This window comes from Fringilla coelebs (assembly GCF_963513975.1).
Source record: "Fringilla coelebs genome assembly, chromosome: 2".
Taxonomy (NCBI): domain Eukaryota; kingdom Metazoa; phylum Chordata; class Aves; order Passeriformes; family Fringillidae; genus Fringilla; species Fringilla coelebs.
The window spans coordinates 67,820,464-67,843,390 of NC_140029.1; the positions used below are offsets into that span (position 1 = coordinate 67,820,464).

The following is a 22,927-nucleotide window of genomic DNA, read 5'->3' on the forward strand; positions in this document are numbered from 1 at the left end:
TTTTACAGGCCTACAGGCACTCCATAGTGAGGAAATTCTATAGTTAAGACTGCCCATTCTACAGCAGGCAAGGAATCATGCAATAATCTTCCACCCAGCCCAGAAGAATTGCCATTTCACTCCAATCTGAACCATGAAAAAAAGTATTTTTGAAATGGGGAGTTTTTCAAGCATTCATCGTTTTAAGGAAACTGTGACAATACAACTTTTTTTTTTAGCAATGGAGTTGCACAAAAGGAAAAAAACCCAACAAAAACTAAAACTGCAATTGCTTCCGTATTCTGAAAGTCATTTTGCTAAATTTACCCTTGGCTCTTTTCTTCAAATATACTTAATTAATTCAAGCATCTAATATTCAGCATCTGTTCTACTAATGAGAAAATAGGTAAACTGCTTTATAAAATCAGAGGCAATGGGATACATGCAAGAGCAGTTAATTCTATAGCAGATTGTTGAGAAGAGAGTTTTGCAGCAGAATTTAGGACTGCTTAAGAATGAGTGGCCCAGATTTGCTAGAACTCCAACTGATTCACTGAAATAAAGGAATTGTGCACATGCAGGACTGTGAGAGAGTTGAAAAAGGAACTGTGTGCTTCTGTCTCTCTCCATTAGAAAACAAGGTAGCTCATAAAAAGAGATAATCCATAAAATGGATTGAGCTCCAGGTTAACAATCATTTCAGCCAGACCCTACAGGGATCTGGTAGATGTCTACATCAGAGATATCTGAATAATTTGCTTCTGTTGAGTAGATCTCCATTGGATAGAAATCTAGGCCACATGTAAGTACCTCAAGTGAATACTGGGATTTTACCCTAATCTCTTCATGAATTCCATCCCTGTTTCAATCATCCCAAAGTTAAAGGGTGGAATGACCTTTACTGTCTGTTCTATAGTCTTTTTGCTTTCATCTCTCATTATTCCAGACCAAAAAGTAAATTCATTTTTTGTAAGTGGATGTAAATACATGATCTATGCCACAAATAAAATATACTAAGAGGAAATAAGTAAGAACTACTACTTTAAAATTTCAATATGGGCCCCAAAAGACCATCAGTGGGAATATCAGAGCCTCACCATTCATGAAAGTGAAGGAAGAAATTAATTAAAAATGAGCTCTCACTTGTTGATAAATTGAATTAGGCATTCTACAGGATCTACAAAATGTGAGGGTTTTGACCCTCCAGAAAAGCTCTGCAGAACAGAGATATGGAGGATCAGAGACCAAAGAAGAAGAAGATGGTGTGGAATCAAACACGCACACCAGGAGATATGACTCAATCCTACAAAGTCATACAGGATATGGAGCTGAATAAAGACATGATTAACCACTCTTTTCATAGTATAAACAGTAAAGCACATAGTGACTTAATGCATTTAAGCAGGCTTAAGAAAAACAAAGACAAGAAGTGCTTCGAAGGTTATATAATTGCTTTGTCAGGCTCTATGCCATAGGATATTATGGAAGCTAAAAGCATAAGCAGCTTCAAAAAAGATTAGATAAAGTCTAGAAGGATGAATTCCTCAGTGTTATTAAATATGACAGCTCAAACACCCTCTCTAGTTGTTAAAATCCTAAATGCTGAAACAGAGTGCTATTAGAGCAATCAATATGTTTGCTTGTACTTCTTCATTTTGATCTAAGCTGCAAACAGCCATTGTTGGTGGCAGAATGCTAAAGCAGACAGGCCCTTGGGCTGACAGTGAGGCAGCTTATGCAGCCTGTGAACAGCCTTATGTAGCCTCTTCCTTTTGGAAGAGGAGTGCAACACGGCTTGAGCAGACTTCTATTACCATTTCAGTTTCAATTACAGAACTACCCAGACTGACAGAATGGTTGGGGTTGGAAGGGATTCAGGAGGTACAACACAAAATCTGAACTCTGTACCTTGTGGATAGAAAGTTATTCATTAATGTAATTAATTACAACACAGTAGGTTCCACATGGAAATTGAGAAATACTTTTCCATGGTGAGGCTGACTGAGCACTGACACAAATTGCTCAGGGAAGTGATGGAGTCTCCATCCTCAGAGATGGTGAAAAGCTGTCTCAACACAGTCCTGGGCAACTGGCTGTAGATGGCCCTGCTTGAGCACAGGTGTTGGACCAGGTGATCTCCTCTATCCCCTTTCCAGCCTCAGCCATCCTGTGATTCTGTGGGTCTTTGAGTCAGTGAAGGAGAAAGCCTACAGGTCCTTTCCCCCTTTAAGAGCTACTCTGGCAGAGAGGGGCAAGCAGCAGGCCTGCTGTAAGGACTCCTGTGTTTTTATGCAGTGGTTTTTATGCAGTGGAGATGTCATATCAATCTTCCAGTTTCAAACCTCATCTCTCTTCCCATTAGCAGCTTCTGGAAGGAGGAGGGTGAGACAGCCTTTTGTAACTGATTGCTTCCAGTGGCCTACTTTGCCCTTTCAAGGCTGAGAAGAAATATATTCTGAACCAGCAATCCATCCACTTCTCCACAGCAGTTCAAGGATGCACATGCATTAGAAGCCTGAGAATCAGTATGAAACTTTTCATTCATCATATTATGGAAACTCACAAGTGGTCTGATGCCCAGCAGGGCATCTGCTCCCTTCGAAACTGTGATTCACAGCAATACTGAGGGAGAGCACCTGCTCTAAGGAGGGAGGATGGGCTGCACTCTTCATATCTGTCACAGTGATGAACAGATAGATGCACCTTCCTTTTAATCTTCATGGATGGGCAATGAGAAACAGGAATGGAGTTGACTAGGCAGGAAGAAGCCCTTTTTTATTTTTTTAAATTCCACACAGTAGGATTCATTCAATTTGAAGCAGAAACCAAACTTTTAGTGAATTACTTTATTTCACGATTTATTTTTATTTTATTGTCCTAGACAGATGGTGAAATTAAGTATTTAAGTAATACACACAGTCCCCATATAGTGGAGAGATGTGTGCATAATAATCAAATTTGAAAATGTAGTCTTTTGTATCAGTGCATGAAAATCACTGCTACTGAGCAAGGCAGTATTGACACACAATGTTTTAAGAAATGGATGTGTAAATATTAAAGTTGTGCCAGGTAACCATCCATACAGACACACACACACACATATATATATTATCCAAAATAAATAGATGGAAATGGCAAACTTCAAAATTATTATTCCACAGAATGGTTCTGCAGTATCATACACCAGGACTTAAAGAATTAAAACCCACAAAGGGCATTCAATGGAACTGCAGCCTAATTAACGTTGTGCCTGGTTTATATTTTTATATAAAAGATGTCAAAACACCATTTTCAAATGATGCCTAAAATGTTTGCTTTAAAAATATATCCCCCAATGGCCTTTAAAGAATGATAGTGTAGCCTGGTTTCAAGATGGCTCAGTGTGCACTCACTCATACTTGTCAATATTTAAAATGAAGCACTTCCAAAATCAGGACCTTAATGTTATTCTTGTGACTACAAAATAATTGTAGTCTTTCACTTCTGCTATGGCAAATATTTTTCCAGTTAACAAAGTGAAAATAGTAAAGAGACAGCATCAAAAATTTTATTAATTGCATGTCTGAAAATTACACTAATATTTAGGAAATTGCCAGCCCATGCATTCATACCATTCAAACAAAATCTGTAAAAAAAGGGTTTTTTAATGAGAAGAAAAAAGTAATCTCAATTGCTGAATAGCTAGGAAAAAATATTTGAGATTTTACTGCAAACCACATTTGCAGTCTCCAGTGTCTATTACCTACATTACTTCAGAGGAGTCTCTTTGTCCTTTCTAGGTCTCATTGTCTCCCCTTTCAAAGACCTATATTAACTACTGATGATTTTTGCAGGATGCTAAAGATTTCATTTAGTATGGAAGAAATAGCCACAGATATTAAAGGCACAGACAAGGCACCCCGTTCAAATAACACAACTACTCTTGTCAATAATGCGATAATTATAAAATATTTCTCCCTTTTTGATGATACAGAGTGATGATACTCTGGCTGAGCTTTAATCTGCTAAGAACTTATAACTTTGAAGAGATAAAAATATCAGTTATTTTTATTACAAGATTAAAAAAAAGGGGGGGGGAGGGTTTAATTAAGGAAGAAGTAAACAAGAGTAGACAGGGGATGACTTCTGGTCTCATTTGGCATGCAAACTAATAGTGGCCATGCAAAAAAGGTTTATGAATATCAATGAACAGACATCATAAAGCATGCTGTTTTGTTACTGGAATAATTATTTTGATGGTCATCCCTTTAAATGAAATATTAAATAACTATGAAATATTTTTCTTACTAAGTAGTAGTAGTTCTCCGATAAAATAAGCATTTCAAATGCAAAATATTATAAACATTCTGTATATCAAACTGTAACAGCTTGATTTTAAATTTAAATTTTTGAAGGAATTAGCAGAAAGGGGACAGGAGTCCCTAAAGAAGAAGAGTCAGCTGAAAATAATAGTTTGCATTATTAACAACAATTTCTAATATGACCACTAGGTGGGAATATTGTACTTACAGTTGGGGATGTGGCTGCTGACAGCAATGGTAAAATTCCTCCACAAGCAATAATAATATTGTCTACCATCTGGGAAATGAGGTGTATTGTGTTGTGTACAAAAATAATATTTTCATTGCTATTGACAAAGTCCATCACTGACTTTGTGGAGTGACTGCAAGGACAAGAAAAGAAGGATTAAAAACAAACAATTAAAATAAATTTTAGATAAATATATTCTTTGCAACCATACTGTGAATGTTCCTTTGATTTAAAGGAAAAAAATTGTCTACAAAACTTTGCATGTAAATTGTCTAAAAATATCAACAAGGCTAGTCTAATGAACAAATTGATTGTTATCTCTTTCTGCACAGGATAACATTCAAATACTTAGCTGAGAACAACATCTTCAAACCTTTTATTCCCATCAACCAGTACTTCACTTCACAGACAATTCTGCTCAAGGCAGTGGAGTTGTTTCTGCAGCCTGAAAGCAAGTATTTAATATTGACTTCACCATGCTGCAGCAGTGCCATTTGAAGCACCCTTGATAACATCTAATGATAACACCTGCTACTGTTTTAAAGGAGAAACTCAATAACATGGCCATAACTTGATTCAATATTAACTTTGCTAACTGATAATAAACCTAGCCTAAATAATAGCTCCACAAGCCGCAGATGCTTGTAAGATTAGTTGAAATCTCAGCGACTCCTAATTGGTGAGCAATTGTCCCATGAAACAGTCATTCCCCAAAAATATAAAACCCCTGTGTGAAAATATTGAGGAATACTCTAAGTATGGTCTTTCCACAAAGCAACATTTGTTGTCAGCAGCAAACAAAAATTAAAGGCATCAACTGAAAATATACCATCTGAACTTTAACCTTCAAGCATTATCTGAACACATCCCATATACCTGGCCAAAAGCAAAATATCAAAATTGTCTATTTCCAAGTGAGTATCACAGAACAGTTCAACAAACTGGAAATTTAATGTAGTATAAATTGCTCCTTTGACAAAACTATGCTCAAGTTTTGTGAAAATTAACTATTCTCGAGTGGAAATTAGAGTAAATTGTCTCCTTATATTATAGTTACAGACCATCCCTATTAACATGTACAAAATGTACAAAAACACTAGGAAACCACATTGCTATCATAAAATATTATATGATCACCAAGACTAAACTCAGCCAGTAGCTGTATGCAAAAGAAAATTTGTCAATAGAGTGTTTCCTTAGAAAATGTTATAGGAAAGAGGTTTTATTTATACACCTTGCAGGTAGAGAAGCTCTTTTAACTAATTAATTAGGAAGAAGGCCATTAGCAGGAGTCATCCTGTCTGGAACAGGGGCAGTAGATTCTAATGCTAAAGATAAGCTGGAAGAGCAGCTCAGTTTGTTTAGGCATTCAGGATTTATACAACTCCTCAAGAGAACAGGAATTACTACCAGTAAAATTGAGCTGTTCCAGGCTGGGAAGGGGTAAAAAGAGAAGGTAGAAGACACAGAGAGGCACTGCAGCTAACACCAACTCTTTTCCTCCCCACCATCCCAGTAACATCCCCTCTCCAACACGCCAACTTTTCCTTATTGATGGAAACACAGATCAGGAGTTAAAGAAGAAACAACGACCCACCTTCTCCAAACATGTACATCTGTTTCTAGTGCAAAAAGCAAGTCTGTCAGGAGCCGCTGGTGCATGGGAGACCATTTAAACTCTGGAATACGAAACATAGTTGTGCGTGGACCTGGACTAAACTGGCGTCGCTGCTCTTCCGTCATCGGCATTCCTCGAAATCCCAAGTCAACACGTAAATCCCGGTCTTGCTGGGTGACAGATCGACCCTGTATTGCCTACATCAACAAGAGGTTCAAAAATGATGTTAACAGTTAACAGTGTGTTTTTGAATGCAATACAGAATCTGAGAAAGGACAGAATAAAACAACGTGGCCACAAACGACAGGAGACATTGACGTTCCAAGGCAGGCAGTATCCTTAGTAAATGAGCTGCTCCAAGCCAAATCAGTCAGTGCTGATGGCCCCCTTTTCAGCTACTCACCAAGCTTTTACTCTCAGATTCTTGAAGTCTTACAGAAAAGTAAGACTTGAAGTCTTACAGAAAAGACCAAATGTAGTCCATCCAAGGCCAGCAACAAGACTTCGTTTATATGTAACAATTCTATTTTGAGCTAATTAACATGGACAAACTACATAGTGGTGGCTTCAAGGAATGTATATTTTTGGACCGTTCCTCATTTTTGAAAACCAATTTATTTATCTGGTCATTTTAGAAGATCATTAGAGAATTACATCTAGTCTCCCAAATCCCATTTTGCCAATTTAAAGTCAAAAGAGAACTTTGCAAAACAATTATGTTAGCAATGTAAAAATGGACATAGCACTGGAGTTGAGCTGAAAAGCTTCTTGCTTATTTAGTCAATCTTGGTCTCCTATAGCCAGTGTTATGAGAGTAGAAAATGCTTCCTTTCTATAATTTGATCTCTTGGGACTAAAATTGTTACAGTTGCTTGCATGTCCTATGTTTTTCTCAGGGTTATTTTTAAATGATTTTTTTTTCTTAGACTTATCTAAGATTTTAATTTTTCCCATGAATTTCTGCATAGTGCTTTCAACTGAATTTTCCATTTTTTTTCTAGTTAGAAACATAGGAAAGAGTGAATTTGATATTTTCATGATATATATATGAATTCAATATTTGATCTATTATTAATAAAGGCATTAACTCTTAGGAGCAAGCAATAGTTCCCATCTCTGTCACACAATTTGCTTGCTTTCTTTCAGTCCATTTGAGTAAAAGAGAGTTACTTCTTACTGATAAAAAAAAGGGAAATGATTGTAGATCTGTTTTTAGAGAATTTGAGGTAGCAACTCCAGTCAAATACATTCTCCTTCAGGTACAACTGCAGGTAGCCCTCATGCCAGCAGCAACAATGGTATAATGACTTGAACATAACAGAGGAGCTTTTTATCTAGTCAATAATACTGTATCTGCAAGAACAGGCTTTGATGTGCATTGCCACTGCATAAACAAGCATGAAGTAAGTATCTCCACTTAGGTGGCTGGTCTTTAAGTAATTTTCAGTGGTCTCAAGGAGATTAAATCTAATGAGGCAGTTACCACACCTATAGCATTTAAAACTGCAACCACCAGCTCCACTGCATACATGCTAAAATAAAGTGTCTCATGATTTAAGAAAACAATAATTCTCCATTTGTTTTTTATTTAAGAACTACTTCATTTTTTTTATTATTACAGTTAACTTCATTTTAAGAAAAAGTATTTAACCGTGGACAGCTTAGAGTTCATAGCACCCAAAGAAGAGATTTGAAGATGAATTCCTGATAGTTGCTCAGATAATAATTTTTCTTAAGAACATTATTTAAAAGAGAGATTAATACCCACATATTTAAACCAATTCACTGTAATTTATTGTTGATTTTGGCGGGAAATAACTGTTATTTAACTAGTATATGGAATACATATTTTCTATATCGTCATGAAAGATTTCACATTATGGCATTTTCAAAGAAAATGGGCCTGGAAGGTATATATTTTTCATATAATTAAAGAAATATACTTCAAATATCTCTCAGATCTCATACTATTAATCTCCCCCTCAGCAATGAGGGGTGATTACATTAGACACTTACATGGCTACTTGAAATTTACCTGGGTTGTAGTAGTCGTCTGGATCTTCCGTATCTCCTTCCCTGCCTCCTTACCATCATCAGATCTTTCTGTATCTGATATTATACTTCCTGCATCAACATTAGGTACAGTTTTGCTACCAGAAGACTCTGTCTCAAGAGTTGTGGCAGTCATTTCAGCATATTCTAATCCTTTAGATGATGAAGACAACTCCCTCTCAGAAATGCTATTCATTCCCTCTGAAGTGGTGTGAATCTTGAACTCTTTGTCCTCTATTATACTTGAAGCACAAGTTATATCTACACTACCTGTCATATGTGCAAGCAATCCCAAATCATCATTTACACCAAGATGCATCTGTGTCTCTTGCACATTTGGAATGGCAATGTGATTACTCGAAAGTTCAGGAAGGAGTTTCTCCTCCTGACTAGGTATTTTATCAAAGAGAAATGAGGTATTGTTAGTAGAAGGTTCATCTTTCTCATCAGCCAGAGTTATTAATGGACCATTATCTTTTTCCTCATTCTTCTTAATAATACCCACACTTCCATGAACATTGTTTTGGAGCTTCTCGACAGCTGCACTATATACATTATCTAGAAGAGATTCCACTTCTACCAGGGCACCATTTTCTCCAGTTCCCAGTGTCTCTGGTGACAAATCCATATCATCAAGTTTTACTTCAGTAGCTTCTACTTTTTCAGCTTTTATATCAACTAAAAGGTCATGAACTTCCACATGCACTCCTCCTCCTCCAGGTCTCTCAGCAGTTCCAAGCACATCATCTGACACCTTTGTAGCCATGAGCAAGTCCCTCGTATCTGTATTGACGGGGTAATCTGTTTCGCTTTCTGGGCTTTGACTTTGTGAAAGATCTTCTATCTCTCGGATTTCTATTCCACCTTTTGCTCCCGTTGTCTGAGAGGAAAGACCTGAGATGGTGCTCACATTCCCCTTCTTCCCCTTTTTTATGTTTTCTTCCTCTTGCCTTTGATACTCTTCATACATTTTTGCTAGATATTCCTTGTGAGCTTCATATGTGACCTTAAAAAGAAAAGAACAGATGATGTGGATGAATATATGCTAGATGAACATGTAGCAAGATTTTTAGGAACATATTAAGTACAGCTTACTAAGTGTTTGACAAGAGAAAAAGCCACCTTGACATGAGTAGTGACAGCCACCAGATGGCACTAAATCACTTCACATCTTATATTCCTATTCTACCTTTGGGGGTTATCAGTATTTAAAAAAAAAACATCTATGAGCTGTTTCTTACCTTGGAATGGGCTATAGAAAGAGTATCCACCCACACTCTCCAGCCTCCCCATTCATATTTTATTGCATGGTACAAGAGAATACGGAAAATGTTGTAAACCATCTCTGTGATCTTCTGCTCTTCAGAGTTCTTAGGATTAATGTATCCCAGAGAAAACATCCAGTCCTGCCACACTGAACACTGAAGTAAACATCTAAAGTGAAATAATTAGTTCAAAATATATCCAAAAAAGCTTCTTTATCTTAACATTAAGATGGTTAAGAGGAACATCATCTCTTAACATCAATCCAATATTAGGAATAAACTTAAAAATACTTCAGTATGAAAAAAAAATCAAAAAATAATACAGAAAAGAATCCAGTAGTAGTTACTGAACTAAGAAATGTTACCACAAATGTATTAAATTTATTTTAAATATATTTAATTTATTACAGACTCTAACACTCTACACAGAGTATAACAAATTGCTATTACCCAGAAATCAATGAGGAGAAAATACTATTTGCATGGACGTACCTTCTGTTTTCACGGCTATTACTAAACAGTTTGATCATATCAGATAAGAACAAACGTCGAACTTCCATCAGTTCTGCACTTGGCGTGGAGTTTTTTAACAGTGTTGCCACCACCTTAAGAATCACTTTGAAAGAATAAATTAGTTATGTAAAGCACTTTACCAATGTTTAAAAAAAGAAATAATTGCTAACAGCCATTAATGTAAGAGGTAACTGCAACCCATAAACCCATATGTATGTAAGATAAATGAATGAGTTGTTCTCACTTTCTGAACCATCATTTTAAAAAACCTCTAGGTGACATATTTATCAAACAAACACAATATATTGTCCTTACTTGGATTCTGAATTTTCACGGTTGAATCTGGCTCTGGATGTGGTTTATGAACAACTTGGGTGCATACTTGCTCTGTCAAAATCTAAAACAGAATATTAACTTCCTTTTACCATTTTTAGTCAAACACTACAGTATTTCTTTGTAAATTTTAAAATTTGTTACGAACATTTACCATGGCCACATGCAATGTGATATTAAAAAATTAGGTAAAATGCTTTAAATCTTGAATAACCGAATAAAGAAATTCCTCTATGCAGGGATAAAGATTTTCATGGTTGTACTGTAGCTGATTAGCTAAACTTTGAGTTCGTTACCTAAATATACAATAACGGCATTTTAAAGATATTCCATTCATATTTCTCATATTTTTATACATTCACACATCAAAATACCTTTCACAAGCTACATACATCAACAATTATTCTCATATGTTTCATCAAAAACAAACCAAATAATCCTTAAAACTGGGTTTGGCTTCCTCCAGCTAGCAAGGAGTAAGAGTCAGAGTTAGCATTCCATAGGAGTAATCCTGGGGCTTCACATAATGAGGAAGACAGAAAATTCTCCTGTTGCTTGAATTGTACCTGACAACCTAATTAATCTGAATTGAGGCAACACCACAAACCTTTCACACTGGGATACCTGTCACTGGATGTGCGCATGCAACTTTATTTTTAAGAACAAGCTAAAAATTCAATAACATCAACACAGAATTCTCAGTAAAGAGAATTAGTAAAGAGATTTAGAAAAGCTACACTCAAGTAAATGTATTTCAAAATTGATTAATTTCACTAGCAATTTTTATTTTAAAGAAGAATTTTAGCTCTCTCATTAAAAAATAAACTAATGTCTGTCATAAACACAGAATCTTAGAATAGGTCTTTACATATTGATATTTAAAATAGAAATGCAAATATTCCCTTACTTAATATGAGAGAATATGGAAAATATCTGTTCCTTAGCATCAGTTTCTTAGCAAATCTTCAGTATCTAGACCACTTAACCCCTTTTTTCTCCTTTCCTCTGACTATTTTTTGAAATGTAAATGTCTGTGGATGCTGAACTCCATGAGGACTTGGATTTTGTCTAGGAGTTATGCATTTTTCTGAGAATACCAATCATAGAAGCTTTCAGAAAACTGAGTGCAGGAACTAGACTTTTAGGCTCAAGTCGCCAAACCATAAAAGGTAATGTACAATAAAAAGAACCTGGATCTTAGTCACTGGCAAATAGATGACGTTTAGGTTTTTACAATCATAGGAGAATAATTTGCTACATTACTCAGATTTAGAACCCTGAAAACCAAGCACTCCTGTACTTTTTTCTTTTATGGAACCTACCTTCAGCATCTAGTCATTAAATCTATTTGTGACTAAAAAAAGCACTAAAAACTTTTTTAGTGTATAAGATTTTCAGAAATTGCAAGAAATTCTGTTCTAAGTCACCATTTTAGTAATAATTGAAGATGAGACATGAGCTGTATGTATGCAGGCATGAAGACATGGGTTTCAACCAACATGATGTTCTTGATATTTTGCTTTTTCAAAATTGCTCATCACCAAAACTGAAGCCTCTACAAGAACCTGATAGAACAGCTGAATGCTTTGGGATTTTACTTATTTGCCTCAAGCAGCATCTGCTACATAAAAGTGGCTGTATTAGTTATCATTTGGCATGGTTAAAAAAGAAAAAAAAAACCAGCACTCTTCAAAATTTTGTAAATGTAAAATGAGTGACATAAAAAAGAAAAAAGAAAAGAGAGGCATCTCTGACTTCAGCATTTTCCATTTCAATGGAAACAAACTCTCCGAACAATGGAGCAGTATGAACAATGGGAGGTCTGCAGTATCTGGTTTGGCTTTGGTTTGGTTTTCGTTTTTGTTTAGGTTTTTTTGTTTGTTTGGCTTTTTTGTGAAAAGTGATGAACATCCTAAGGAACAGAACCTCTTCCATCAAAAGTGGGAAGTTTTATAGAACCTATGTAAAAATTATGACATTGTTAATAAAACTATTTAAAACACGGCAAAATACATTGTGAACCAAGAACTTTCTCAAAATTTCTAAAGCTTTTCTCAAAAGTCTTGAGAATCAGGATATTATAGAGCACAGCTATTTTAAGACATGCTTTTTACAGCAGAAACAACAATCTTTACATTTAACAATTTGTACCTCATAAAGCGTGTTATATGTTGTAACGGTCACTGTGTTGGTGTGAAGCATCAACCTTTCTCCCAGAAGTGTGAAAAGACTGTGAGTATGCATGATTTCAACCTTTCTCCTGTAAGAGAACATACAAACAAGCATAATGAGCATTTTAAATAAAAGATAAAACCCAAAAGCCAAATATTTTGATGCTGTACTAAAAGGCTCCCAAGCTTGTTATTTTATATATATTTAAGATATTTCCCACAATTAATGCAATTGTACAAATATATAAATCTTCTCAGAAAACAATGTTGTATTTAGGATGGGCTTTTGTATTAAAAAAAAAAAACAAACCACCATTCTCAAAGTCAACTCCTACTATCTTACTCAGGGTAAGAAAGTTCAAGATGCACACAGGCTGGTTAAAATGTTCTCACTGAAGAACACAACTTTAGTCACATCACAAGAACTCAGGACAATCCAGCTTCATATTTTCCAATATTTATCACAGAACTGGTTAGGTTGAAAGCAACCACAGTGGGTGATCTGGGTCAGCCTCCCTCAGATTGCTCAAGCAATCTGTATGTGTTAATACTAACATATATACATATATATATATTTTATTTTTTTCAGCACCACCTTTCTTCTTTATATATCATTCTCTCATGAAGGCAAAATAATTAAATCTTGGAATAACACGTTGCAATGACAAAGTAATAAAATCCTGAAAAGTTATGAAATTCTACATGATTGAAGTGTATTTCACATATGGAATCCAAAACTACTCAAATCTTTTAAAAGTGGAGAAGGAAGCAGCTCACATCAACAAACTCCCCTAGTCCCTAAATCCCACCATTTTAAAATAGGATATAACATCATAAATTGAGTACTCCTCATACTTTGCATCATTAAATTTACCTACTACTATAATGGATATGAAATAAAAATGATTTTTCAAAACAAATAATAATCTATATTAAAGCAGCAGAAAAATTTTCAATAGGATACAGTAAAGTTTCTAAAAATATTATGCGTTCAAAAGCTAAGAAACTGTGTTTTCATGATTACCGGCGAAAATAATAGAAACTATATAGGTTCTATATAGATTCATTCTGGAACTTTTGAAGTTAATAGATGATTTCATAATTTTCAAAGTAAGTACCACAAAAGAGTGGCAAATACTTATAACAGTGTGTACTTTTGTATGCACAGAAGGGAGTTCATTAATTAATTATGAGAAAACCTACAGGTATTCAACCTTTTAAGGTATGATTTAGCAGATAGAAGTAGCAATCCATTAGGAGATTTACATGTGTGGGTAAAACCCAAAAGTAAACAAGGGACTGTGGTTGCATAGAAAGAATCAAATATGGCAGAGAAGGAAAAAAGCAGGATTTTGTCAACTGCTAAGGTTAGACAAAGTAGTTTATCATCACAGATCACAAAGAAAAATCAGTTAAGTTATTCAGGCTCTCATGTAACACATTACTGGTGATTTCTGAGAATCAATCACTTCTACTCCATAGCCTAATCTGTGATACATGTATCACAGAAACTACAGCAACAGTAATTGGTTTAGCACCTACATATTTGTTAGTAATACTGTATTGGTTTAGATTTCATAAATCACATAACATCTCTTTATGTGATTCTGCTTCAGTGTATTACAAGGCAGTATCTGTCTCCTGTACTGTGAAATGGAAATATAAGTACTTTGTAATTTTTGTGGTTGACTTCCATTTTATAAAGTCATATGTATGCACACATATGTATGTGAACAAAAAGGCACAAGCACTAGCTGTAAAGCATGAAATATTTTTACTTGCTAAAATCTACATAAAATATGCAGATTTGCAGATGTTCAGAGGTCTAAAAATTAAAAAAAAAATGAAAGTTACACAGAGTATTCAAAGGGATTTCAATCACTCCAATTACATGAAAAATAAAGTTAATTTTTGCTAAGTACATATGTTCACTCAACAATGGAAATTGCATTAATATATCCATAATTGCAAGTAGATGTTTAATTAAAATTTCAGCTTCTGAAAATTCTCTTTTCTTTTCTTGTAACCACAGAATCATAGAATATGCTGAGTTAGGAGGGACCCACAAGGATCACCAAATCCAACACCTGGCCCTGCACAGCACCATCCCCAAGAATCACACATGTGCCTGAGAGCATTGTCCAAACATTTCTTGAGCTCTGTCAGGCTGGTGCTGTGACCACTTCCCTGGGGAGCCTGTTCCAGTGCCCAGCCACCCTATGAGTGAAAAACTTTTCCCTGACATCCTGCCTAAACCTCCCCTGATTCCGCTTCATGCTGTTTCCTTGAATCCTGTCACAGGTCACCACAGAGGAGAGATCAGTGCCTGTCTCTGCTCTGCCTCTCATGAGGAAGGTGTAACTGCAGTGAGCTCTCCCCTCAGTCTCCTCCAGGCTGAACACACCAAGTGAGCTCAGCCAGTCCTCCTGCAGCTTCCCCTCAAGGCCTTTCACCATCCTTGCTGCCCTCTTTTGGACACTCTCCAATAGTTTAATATCTTGTTTACATTGTGGCACCCAAAACAGAGCAGAGTGGGACAATCCTCCCTCACCTGGCTGGCCATGCTGTGCCTGATGCACCCCAGGACATAGGTTGCTACTTGATTTTCTGGATAAATATTTTAAACAAATGTACTTATCTGGATACAACCAGGCTTCTGACAAGCCAAACCTTCATCTGGTGTATCATACTTAATCGCTTCTAGCAATGTGAATGACTTTTACTAAGTAATGTTTGAAAAGTCCTTGGAGATTCTTGAGTGGACTATCAATTTTATTAATTCCCAGAACAGCATTCGACTTGCTGGATCCCAAAGGAAAAATCTCACTTAGAAGCATATTCTCAGCTAACTGTCTCTCAATTATACAGTCATACTCTATTGATCTTACTGAGAGAAAAGCATTTCTAGCAATACCACACTCTGGCTGGACTCCTACCTCCTTTCCTTTCAAATGAGGCTTACATGATGAAGTCCCTTGTGAAGCATGTGGATCATTTCTATAATACACAGCCTCCCACTAAAATACCATTTTGGGCTAATCCCAGCAGGGATCTTAGCACCACATGTAGAAGGAGAAAAATGAGCAACAGCAGGCTATGCAGCCCTGCATGATTGTTAGTGCTTTCTTGACACTATAATATGGAAGATCAGACTAAGTAAACCCATTTTGTGACATCATATCTTTTTAAATGGGAATATTTCTTGCTGCCACATTTTCTCAGTGAGTATTTCTTGCACAGAGATCTGTCCTTACCACCTTTTTTAAACACCACTTGCTTGATGTATCTGCTTTTCCTGCTGAAACATTCCCATGTCAATAAAATGTTCTATTTCATTTTTCCCATCCTTCTGAAACTATTTTTAGAAATGCTGCCCTGAAAATTTTATTGCAATGACACTGATGATTCCAGAAGCAAATCTGAGATCACACTCATGTGTTTCCTGTTAACTTTAGCTGAACATGAAATAAATAGTTTAAGAGGTATTTCTGGAAATTTTTTTTCCCTTGTTTTAAGACTTGACTTTCAGTATATCTTATATCTGAAAGACAACCCATGTATCATTTCAAACACCACAGTAATAGCAAGTTTACTGCAAAAAATAATTTAATCTGATTTATAAAGCTAAGAGTGTAAAAATTATTAATCAGAAAATGTAATAAAACTTTAAGTTATTTCCAAAGACTGACCAAGAATATACAGTAATCATGACAAAAAGACAAGAAGAATTGTGAACTTAAATACACCACTACAAAAATTTTAAAATGACACTTACTTATGACCCAAATGTTTAAGAAAATATCCAAGGACCTTCAAAGCTTGCACCCATATGCTTTCACTTTTGGAAGCCAATAACTTATAAATTACTCTAAAACAGAGAAACAAATTAAAGCTCAAACATCACTTTTATAGATGCTATCACTAAACATCAAATATATGGCTTGTATTTCACTGAGCAAGAATATTTATTAAGAAACAAAGCAATAAAACCAACAATTTACACAAAACAGGATATACTGAAAGAATCAAGTGGGAGAGATTGACAATTAATTCTTGAGGTTGGGGACATGGTGTAGTTTGGCTCAGTTCAATGTTTTATAACCAAAAGTAACATCTCATCCTATACTTATCTCTTGGAATAACCAAAAAAAAGACAGGCTAAGCAGTGGAAGCTCAGGATAAGAGAAGCAGACTGGAACACATTGGGTTGTATGCTGGAGTACCTGGATGCTAGTTAAAATCTCGTTTCATTACACCCTCTGTTTTTAAATCCTGGACAAAAAAATGTGCCTCAAATACTGACTAATCTAATTATTAAATATTTAATTATTATGGTAGGTTTAAGAACAAATTGTGCAGTCTTTCAGAAAGGAAACCAACCTTGATCTGAAGTCACCAAGAGTCAGAAAACATTACCCTTGCTCTGCACTTTTATGTAACAAATTTTTGAATTTATATTTTAGTTTCCCATTAGAATTAGCTTGGCTTCAGCTTTTAGTCATTTTTTTTCTAGTCTTTTTCCACTAAAGAGTGCTTTGCCAGATAATATCATTCTCTTTTGAAATTACTTCTGCTATTACCAAATGAACCCTTGGGCTTTTGCCCTCTGACATCCAAGGCATGTCAAGTGTTTTGTTCTCTAAAGTCTTAAAAATTGTAATTTTTTGTATTCTCCACACTTCTACAACACAGATTTTCAAACATAAAGACTGCACCATCAAACACTTTTAATATCAGTACCACAAATGTTACATAAAGATGTCTCCAGTCTTCCACATCAGACTTACCCTTCAAAAAATGATAGGAACAGAAGCCTGTTTGAATACAAACTATTGCCAGAAAGCAAAGTCCTAACCATGAGTGTTCCCTTCAATGAGCATTGTCATTCAAACTGTTTTAAGTACATATCTTTGTACAAAGATCTTAGCATTTAGGCAAAATGGAACTTGAATCTATCAAGTAGTAGACAGGATGGGGCTTTTTCCCTTTTACAAGCCCCTTGCATTTCCAAAAGTACTCTCAGAACAGAAAAAAACCCCAGCATAGTAAATATTAAATTATTACCATGAAAATTATTAGTCCCTGAAAGTAATTATTTTACCAAATTAGGCATACCCCCCCCCCCCAAAAAAAAATCTCTTTTTTTGCAATTATCAGTTATTAACTTTACAGACAAACAGATAAACACATTAATTCCACTTTTTTTCAGAATAAATTTGAGAGGCTAGGGCATGATTCCTTGTTTTCCTCTTGTTCTCCCCAGATAATGTTAAATATACAAAGAAAGAATAATTAAAATTATTCTGAGACCAATACATGGCTATTTGATGCATCTTGTTAACTACACATTCTATTTGATTGAGAAGCAAGTAAAACAAGTGCAGTTACTTTGAAATATCATAATGATAATCTTAAATGGAAATTCTTTTTTTTCATCCAACACATTGAAATCACTCATTTTGTCAAAAAATAAAGCCTAAGTTAATGAAACTGAAGTTTAAAAGATCAGCTAGTGTGATATTTATGTGATAAAGGAGCCAACTGGAGAGTCAAGATACTGGAACTACATTTAAGGTACTTTCTCACTTGACTGTCTTACCGTATCCCATTCCTCTGATCAAAGGCAGGAATCATGGATGCTGGATGTTCGGACATTAGTGCCACCAGCAGCTGCAGCACATCATGAATATTTTCATCCTGTATGACAAGCACCAGTGTTATTCTACAAACTAACCTCAACAACAAGCCTCCCACAGAGCTGGTACAATTAGTTACAATAAAAGGCAGGTAATTACAGAAATGTACCTCATGCATTGTTAATAAGTAATTTAATATGCTCTGCAGTTCGTCTTCTTTCACTCCTCGATCCTAAGGGAAAAAAAAAGGGCCGTTATTCAGAGAAAATACATTCCTCAGGTTTGGATAAGCAAACCTTGGACCTAGTCAAATAATTCTACAGCTTTTTTATTTGAACCTAAAAGACTACATTTTCTCTATCATTTTACTGCTTTTCTTTATCACATTGACAGTTCAAAACAGTTTGAGGTCAGATTCCTTTAGTGTGGGCCCTCAGACACTACAAACTATTACTATTACTCCTCCACTTTGTGAGACAGAACAGAAAATACAGGTTTTCAGTCTAATCTCAAAAGGCAGATTACCTCTCAAAGAGTAGCATTCAGCTGGGACAGAAAGAGTCCTATGCCATTTCTACCAGCGGTAGAACAAACAAGAAGGATGAAGCAGTTATTAGCTTGACAACTGCAATTATCTTTTTTATTTAACCAATTCATTAAAAGTTCTTAAAATATGACAATTAATTAAAACATATATATCAAACATTTAATAAAATATACATGGCAGAGTTTTGTGAGGTAAAAAAGAAATTTTGTATGGATTTACTACTTCTCCATTGATTAGAAGGATGTGTGTGAACATTAAATTAACCAGAAAAAGACACAATACTGAACAGGTATTAACGATTTTCTACTATGAAAGATACTATTACAAGTATATAACAGATGTCAATGTTTTCATTCTGGAACAGACCATTTTACCTTCAATATAAGTTGTTTCAAGAACAGAAGCATAAATGCCCTTAATGATATGATTTCTTTCTGGGAGGGCCGAGGACCATCTGGAAGAAACAAAATATAGCACTTTTAAATATAAACTAATTCCTTTAATCACTGCAGCTTCTTAAAGAAATCACAGTTCCTACAACAGATTTAGTACTCTACTCATATATAAAAGTTCATATTTGCAAATGATATCATTTATAACCTTTCAGAATTACATTTTTCAACACAATATATTCAAGTATAAGTGATGCTTCATTTGGAAAAAGAAGAAATCCACATAATGTTTTACTTACTTTTTTAAAAGAAACAGGAAGATGAAAGATAGTAATAAGGTGATAGTAATAGACAGCAATAAGTGATAGACAACGTGGAATGACTAAACCACTATGTTAAGTACCATTTGAATGAAAATCAACAGAGAAAGTATTTATGAGATATTCGTGGTAGCCATTACCTGTAGCAGAAACTAAAGGCATTTAACCAAAGAGAAACTACTATCTAAAGAAAATATTCAATTTAAATGAGGAAAAACCCTGTAATCCATAATACTTTAAACAACTGTGCTTGATGAAATACATTAAGAAAACAGAAATATCTAAAAGCCAGACCCCGAAACAACTATAGCAATTTGAAACTATTTCTATTATATTTGTCATTCTCCTTTTTCATAAATATTGAAGTTGAACTTAAAATTCTTTTGTTAAGCTCCTGCTTCTCAGACAATCCAGGGCATAGACAGTCTTAAATTTTGTACAGCAAAAATAAATGCAACTTAAATTATTTTTCCATCATCCATTTCACTTTATACTGATAAATACAGATCAAAGTTTTAAAAAAGTCTATGCTCCATTATTATCTCCAATCCAGATGAATACAACTTTTTAATGAAGATTTTCTAATTGCCTTTGGTGATGCTTTTTGAAGTGAAGCCACTGCTTTACATGCAGTAATTTAAGTTTGTAACAAGGAAAAACCTTAAGGGAAAGTATATTTGTTTCACTAGGAGGAACAAAAAGAATGGCTAATACACTCCAGTTTTCTTCCCTGTTCAGGAATAGAAAGAGGGTAACTGTATACTCTTCAGAAAAAGGGGCAAATCAATCTCAAAAAGCTAATCTCTGATTGTTCCACTACACTCACAGTTTGTATGAGCTTTAAGAGTATTGCAGTAAAAAAGTTTATCAGCTAGGCTTTAAAGATACAAGACTAGTCCACATTAATTAATTCCAGTGGAATCATGAAACATCTGATTTCCATTGTAGAAACAGAAGTAATTTGATTTTTTTTTATACTGGATGCAATTATATTGAATATTGCATGAATTTTTAGCAATGGTGCACTTGTTTTCAACAAGCCATTTTTATCTAATAAATATATAAATATGATATTTTTATATAATTGAGCTATTTTCCTCCCTAATTTAAATATGGATTCTAGTTTTCTACCTGCATCACAGAAGTTTCTTTTGTTGTACCCTCTTCCCTCCTACACCTTATTGGGAATCAATATCAGACAATATCTGAAAACCAGGACTAAAACAAAAAAATTGACATTTTGTCTTTTCTGTAAGAAAAGTCTCTGTTGTTTCTGAAAGACTGTAATTATGGAAACAGAATACAGACAATGGGGAGGTCTGCAAAACATTTCTGTAACAGAAATTGGAAGGACATGTCAAAAAGAAGATATCCCAATGTAACTGGGAACCTCTTCAAAGACACAGTTTTATTCTACTTCATGAACTCACTCATTTCCCTGAAGATATGTGACAACCTTGAAAAGGGTTCTTCACCATGCAAAGGAGACTACAGGAGTTGTTGCTTGCAGGCTACATGCCAAACAGGTAAAGTGTAATTTTCCCTTCTCTAGTACTATTTATTCCTTGCATTTTAGTTGGGTCAGGAAGCTTCACTGCTCTAGAATCAGAAAACGGGGACAGCTGCTGCCCAAAAGACTTCATTAGTTTCAAAAATTAGTTTCAAAAACTGGCAAGGAAAAATAAGACAGGCTGAAGAAACTGGAGGCTATGTAATCACCAGACAGCTACAAGGAATACAGCAATATGAGGTAATGATCATCTGACACAGACTGAAGAGAATTAATTAAATAGGAAGTTCTAAAGCTACCTAAAGCAGTTTTTTTCACTATAATTTTTATATCATCACAGTTTTGTACTTCATTACTAATTACATTTCTTCATTACTAGTTGAAGATTTATTAAAAAAAATATATTATTGACCAATCAATAGTGTATTTTAGCCTATAATAAAAAAGTATACATTAGGCACACATATACCCAGGCAAAGAAAGACAAGTAGATCAAGTAGATCTTTTTTTTAACTCAAACATTGCAAAGTAGTTTTTTACTATTAGTCTTTGTGCCCATCACTGCACATAGAAAATTCAGTGTCACCATCACTCAGACACTGATAGTCATCCCTGCTAAAGACTAAAACCAATCTCAAATTAGATCAACTACAAAGATAATCCTTTCAAGATCTGGCACAGCAGCCATAAATCCCTAATACAAAATAATCACATTCTTTTTAATTGGCAAAGAGAAAGGATGCCTCCCTTATCCCACACGAGGATGAGTCATTAAAGCATTTCCTGCTTTTAGATTTCTTTATGTATGTATTTTTCACAGAGCTCATCATTTGCGTCAGATTTTTAAAATATACACTCATAATAAGAGTTAGCCTGCTTTACCCAGACAAAAATAAATGAAAAAAAAGTTATAATTTTATGCAATTCATCCCTGCAGCATAGAGAAATTATAGGGGCATAAACCAGAAGTAAATAAGAGGAAATAAGTAAACACATTCACAGAGTTAAGTAAAATCAGTACTGCTGTAAAAAAAACAAACAAACAAAAAAACTAGGAAAAAAACCCACCCCAAACTGATTGGAAGCTTTGAATAACAATAATAATGACTTCCAATTATGTCCTTGGAAATAAAATTGTTCTACCAACAACCAAAAGTGACATTCTTCCATCTGGTTTGGGGTTTTTTTGTATGTTAAAAACATGATTTTTCTACTTCTTAAATTAATAAAGCAGGATACAGATAGCAGAATCTGATCTCCACACATACATAAATAACATCACATGATACGCGGATCACAGAGGACTTGATTTTCTCTGCTATAAATCTAACAAGAATCTAAGTTCCACTCTAACCCAGCTCTTGAAATAACTCTGTGGAACTTTTTCTATCTACAAAAACTACAGTTACTTTACTGTCATAATAATTTTTTGTAATTCCCCCTTCCACAGCTCATGTTTAAAAATATTGGATGTGAAAAACATTCTAGAAAACTATTTAGCATGACATAACTTGTACTTTAACCACCATGAATTCTCAAAAAGGATGGATTCATGATACTCATAAAGGTATCACTTATTGAGAGTTTGAAGTAGCACTTACTGAGTATGAAGAAGACAGGAAACACCAGTAGAGAGAGAAATGCTTGGCCACTCAGTTCATGAACTAAACCACAGTTAAATTGGGAACTTAAATGCACATTTATCTCATACCACACAGGCTCCCCAGGGGAGTGGTCATAGCACCAAGCCTGTCTGACTTCAAAAGCTGGAACAATACCCTCAGGCACACAGAGTTACTCTTGGGGTGTCCTGTACAGAGCCAGCAACTGGACTTGATCCTGATGGGTCCCTTCCAACTCAACATAAAATCAAATAATCACAGAAAGAAGATCTACATTTTAAATAATTTTCTCACCACTGCCTGCTTTGTTGGGTGTTGAGATACTGCAATGGCTGGGTGATCCTATTATCCCTATTCAGTATGATTTAACAAAATATTAAAGGTGTGCATGTGGCAAATCAAGATAATAGCTGCAACCATGGTCTAAATGTAAAAAAAA

At 35.0% G+C, this 22,927-nt stretch overlaps 1 protein-coding gene across 1 annotated transcript in view; it reads right to left on the reverse strand.

The window, feature by feature from the left end:
- Positions 1 to 22,927, reverse strand: part of NBEA (neurobeachin) — a gene marked incomplete at its 5' end in the record, with an annotated part of 454,102 nt that overhangs the window by 303,656 nt on the left and 127,519 nt on the right. Inside the window, 11 exons of the mRNA XM_084201080.1 lie at positions 4,489 to 4,642; positions 6,107 to 6,324; positions 8,163 to 9,185; positions 9,421 to 9,613; positions 9,937 to 10,060; positions 10,273 to 10,354; positions 12,442 to 12,550; positions 16,237 to 16,329; positions 18,061 to 18,158; positions 18,267 to 18,329; positions 19,019 to 19,098. Coding sequence (XP_084057206.1) covers positions 4,489 to 4,642; positions 6,107 to 6,324; positions 8,163 to 9,185; positions 9,421 to 9,613; positions 9,937 to 10,060; positions 10,273 to 10,354; positions 12,442 to 12,550; positions 16,237 to 16,329; positions 18,061 to 18,158; positions 18,267 to 18,329; positions 19,019 to 19,098 — 2,237 coding nt within the window. The remainder of the gene's footprint in view (positions 1 to 4,488; positions 4,643 to 6,106; positions 6,325 to 8,162; positions 9,186 to 9,420; positions 9,614 to 9,936; positions 10,061 to 10,272; positions 10,355 to 12,441; positions 12,551 to 16,236; positions 16,330 to 18,060; positions 18,159 to 18,266; positions 18,330 to 19,018; positions 19,099 to 22,927) is intronic.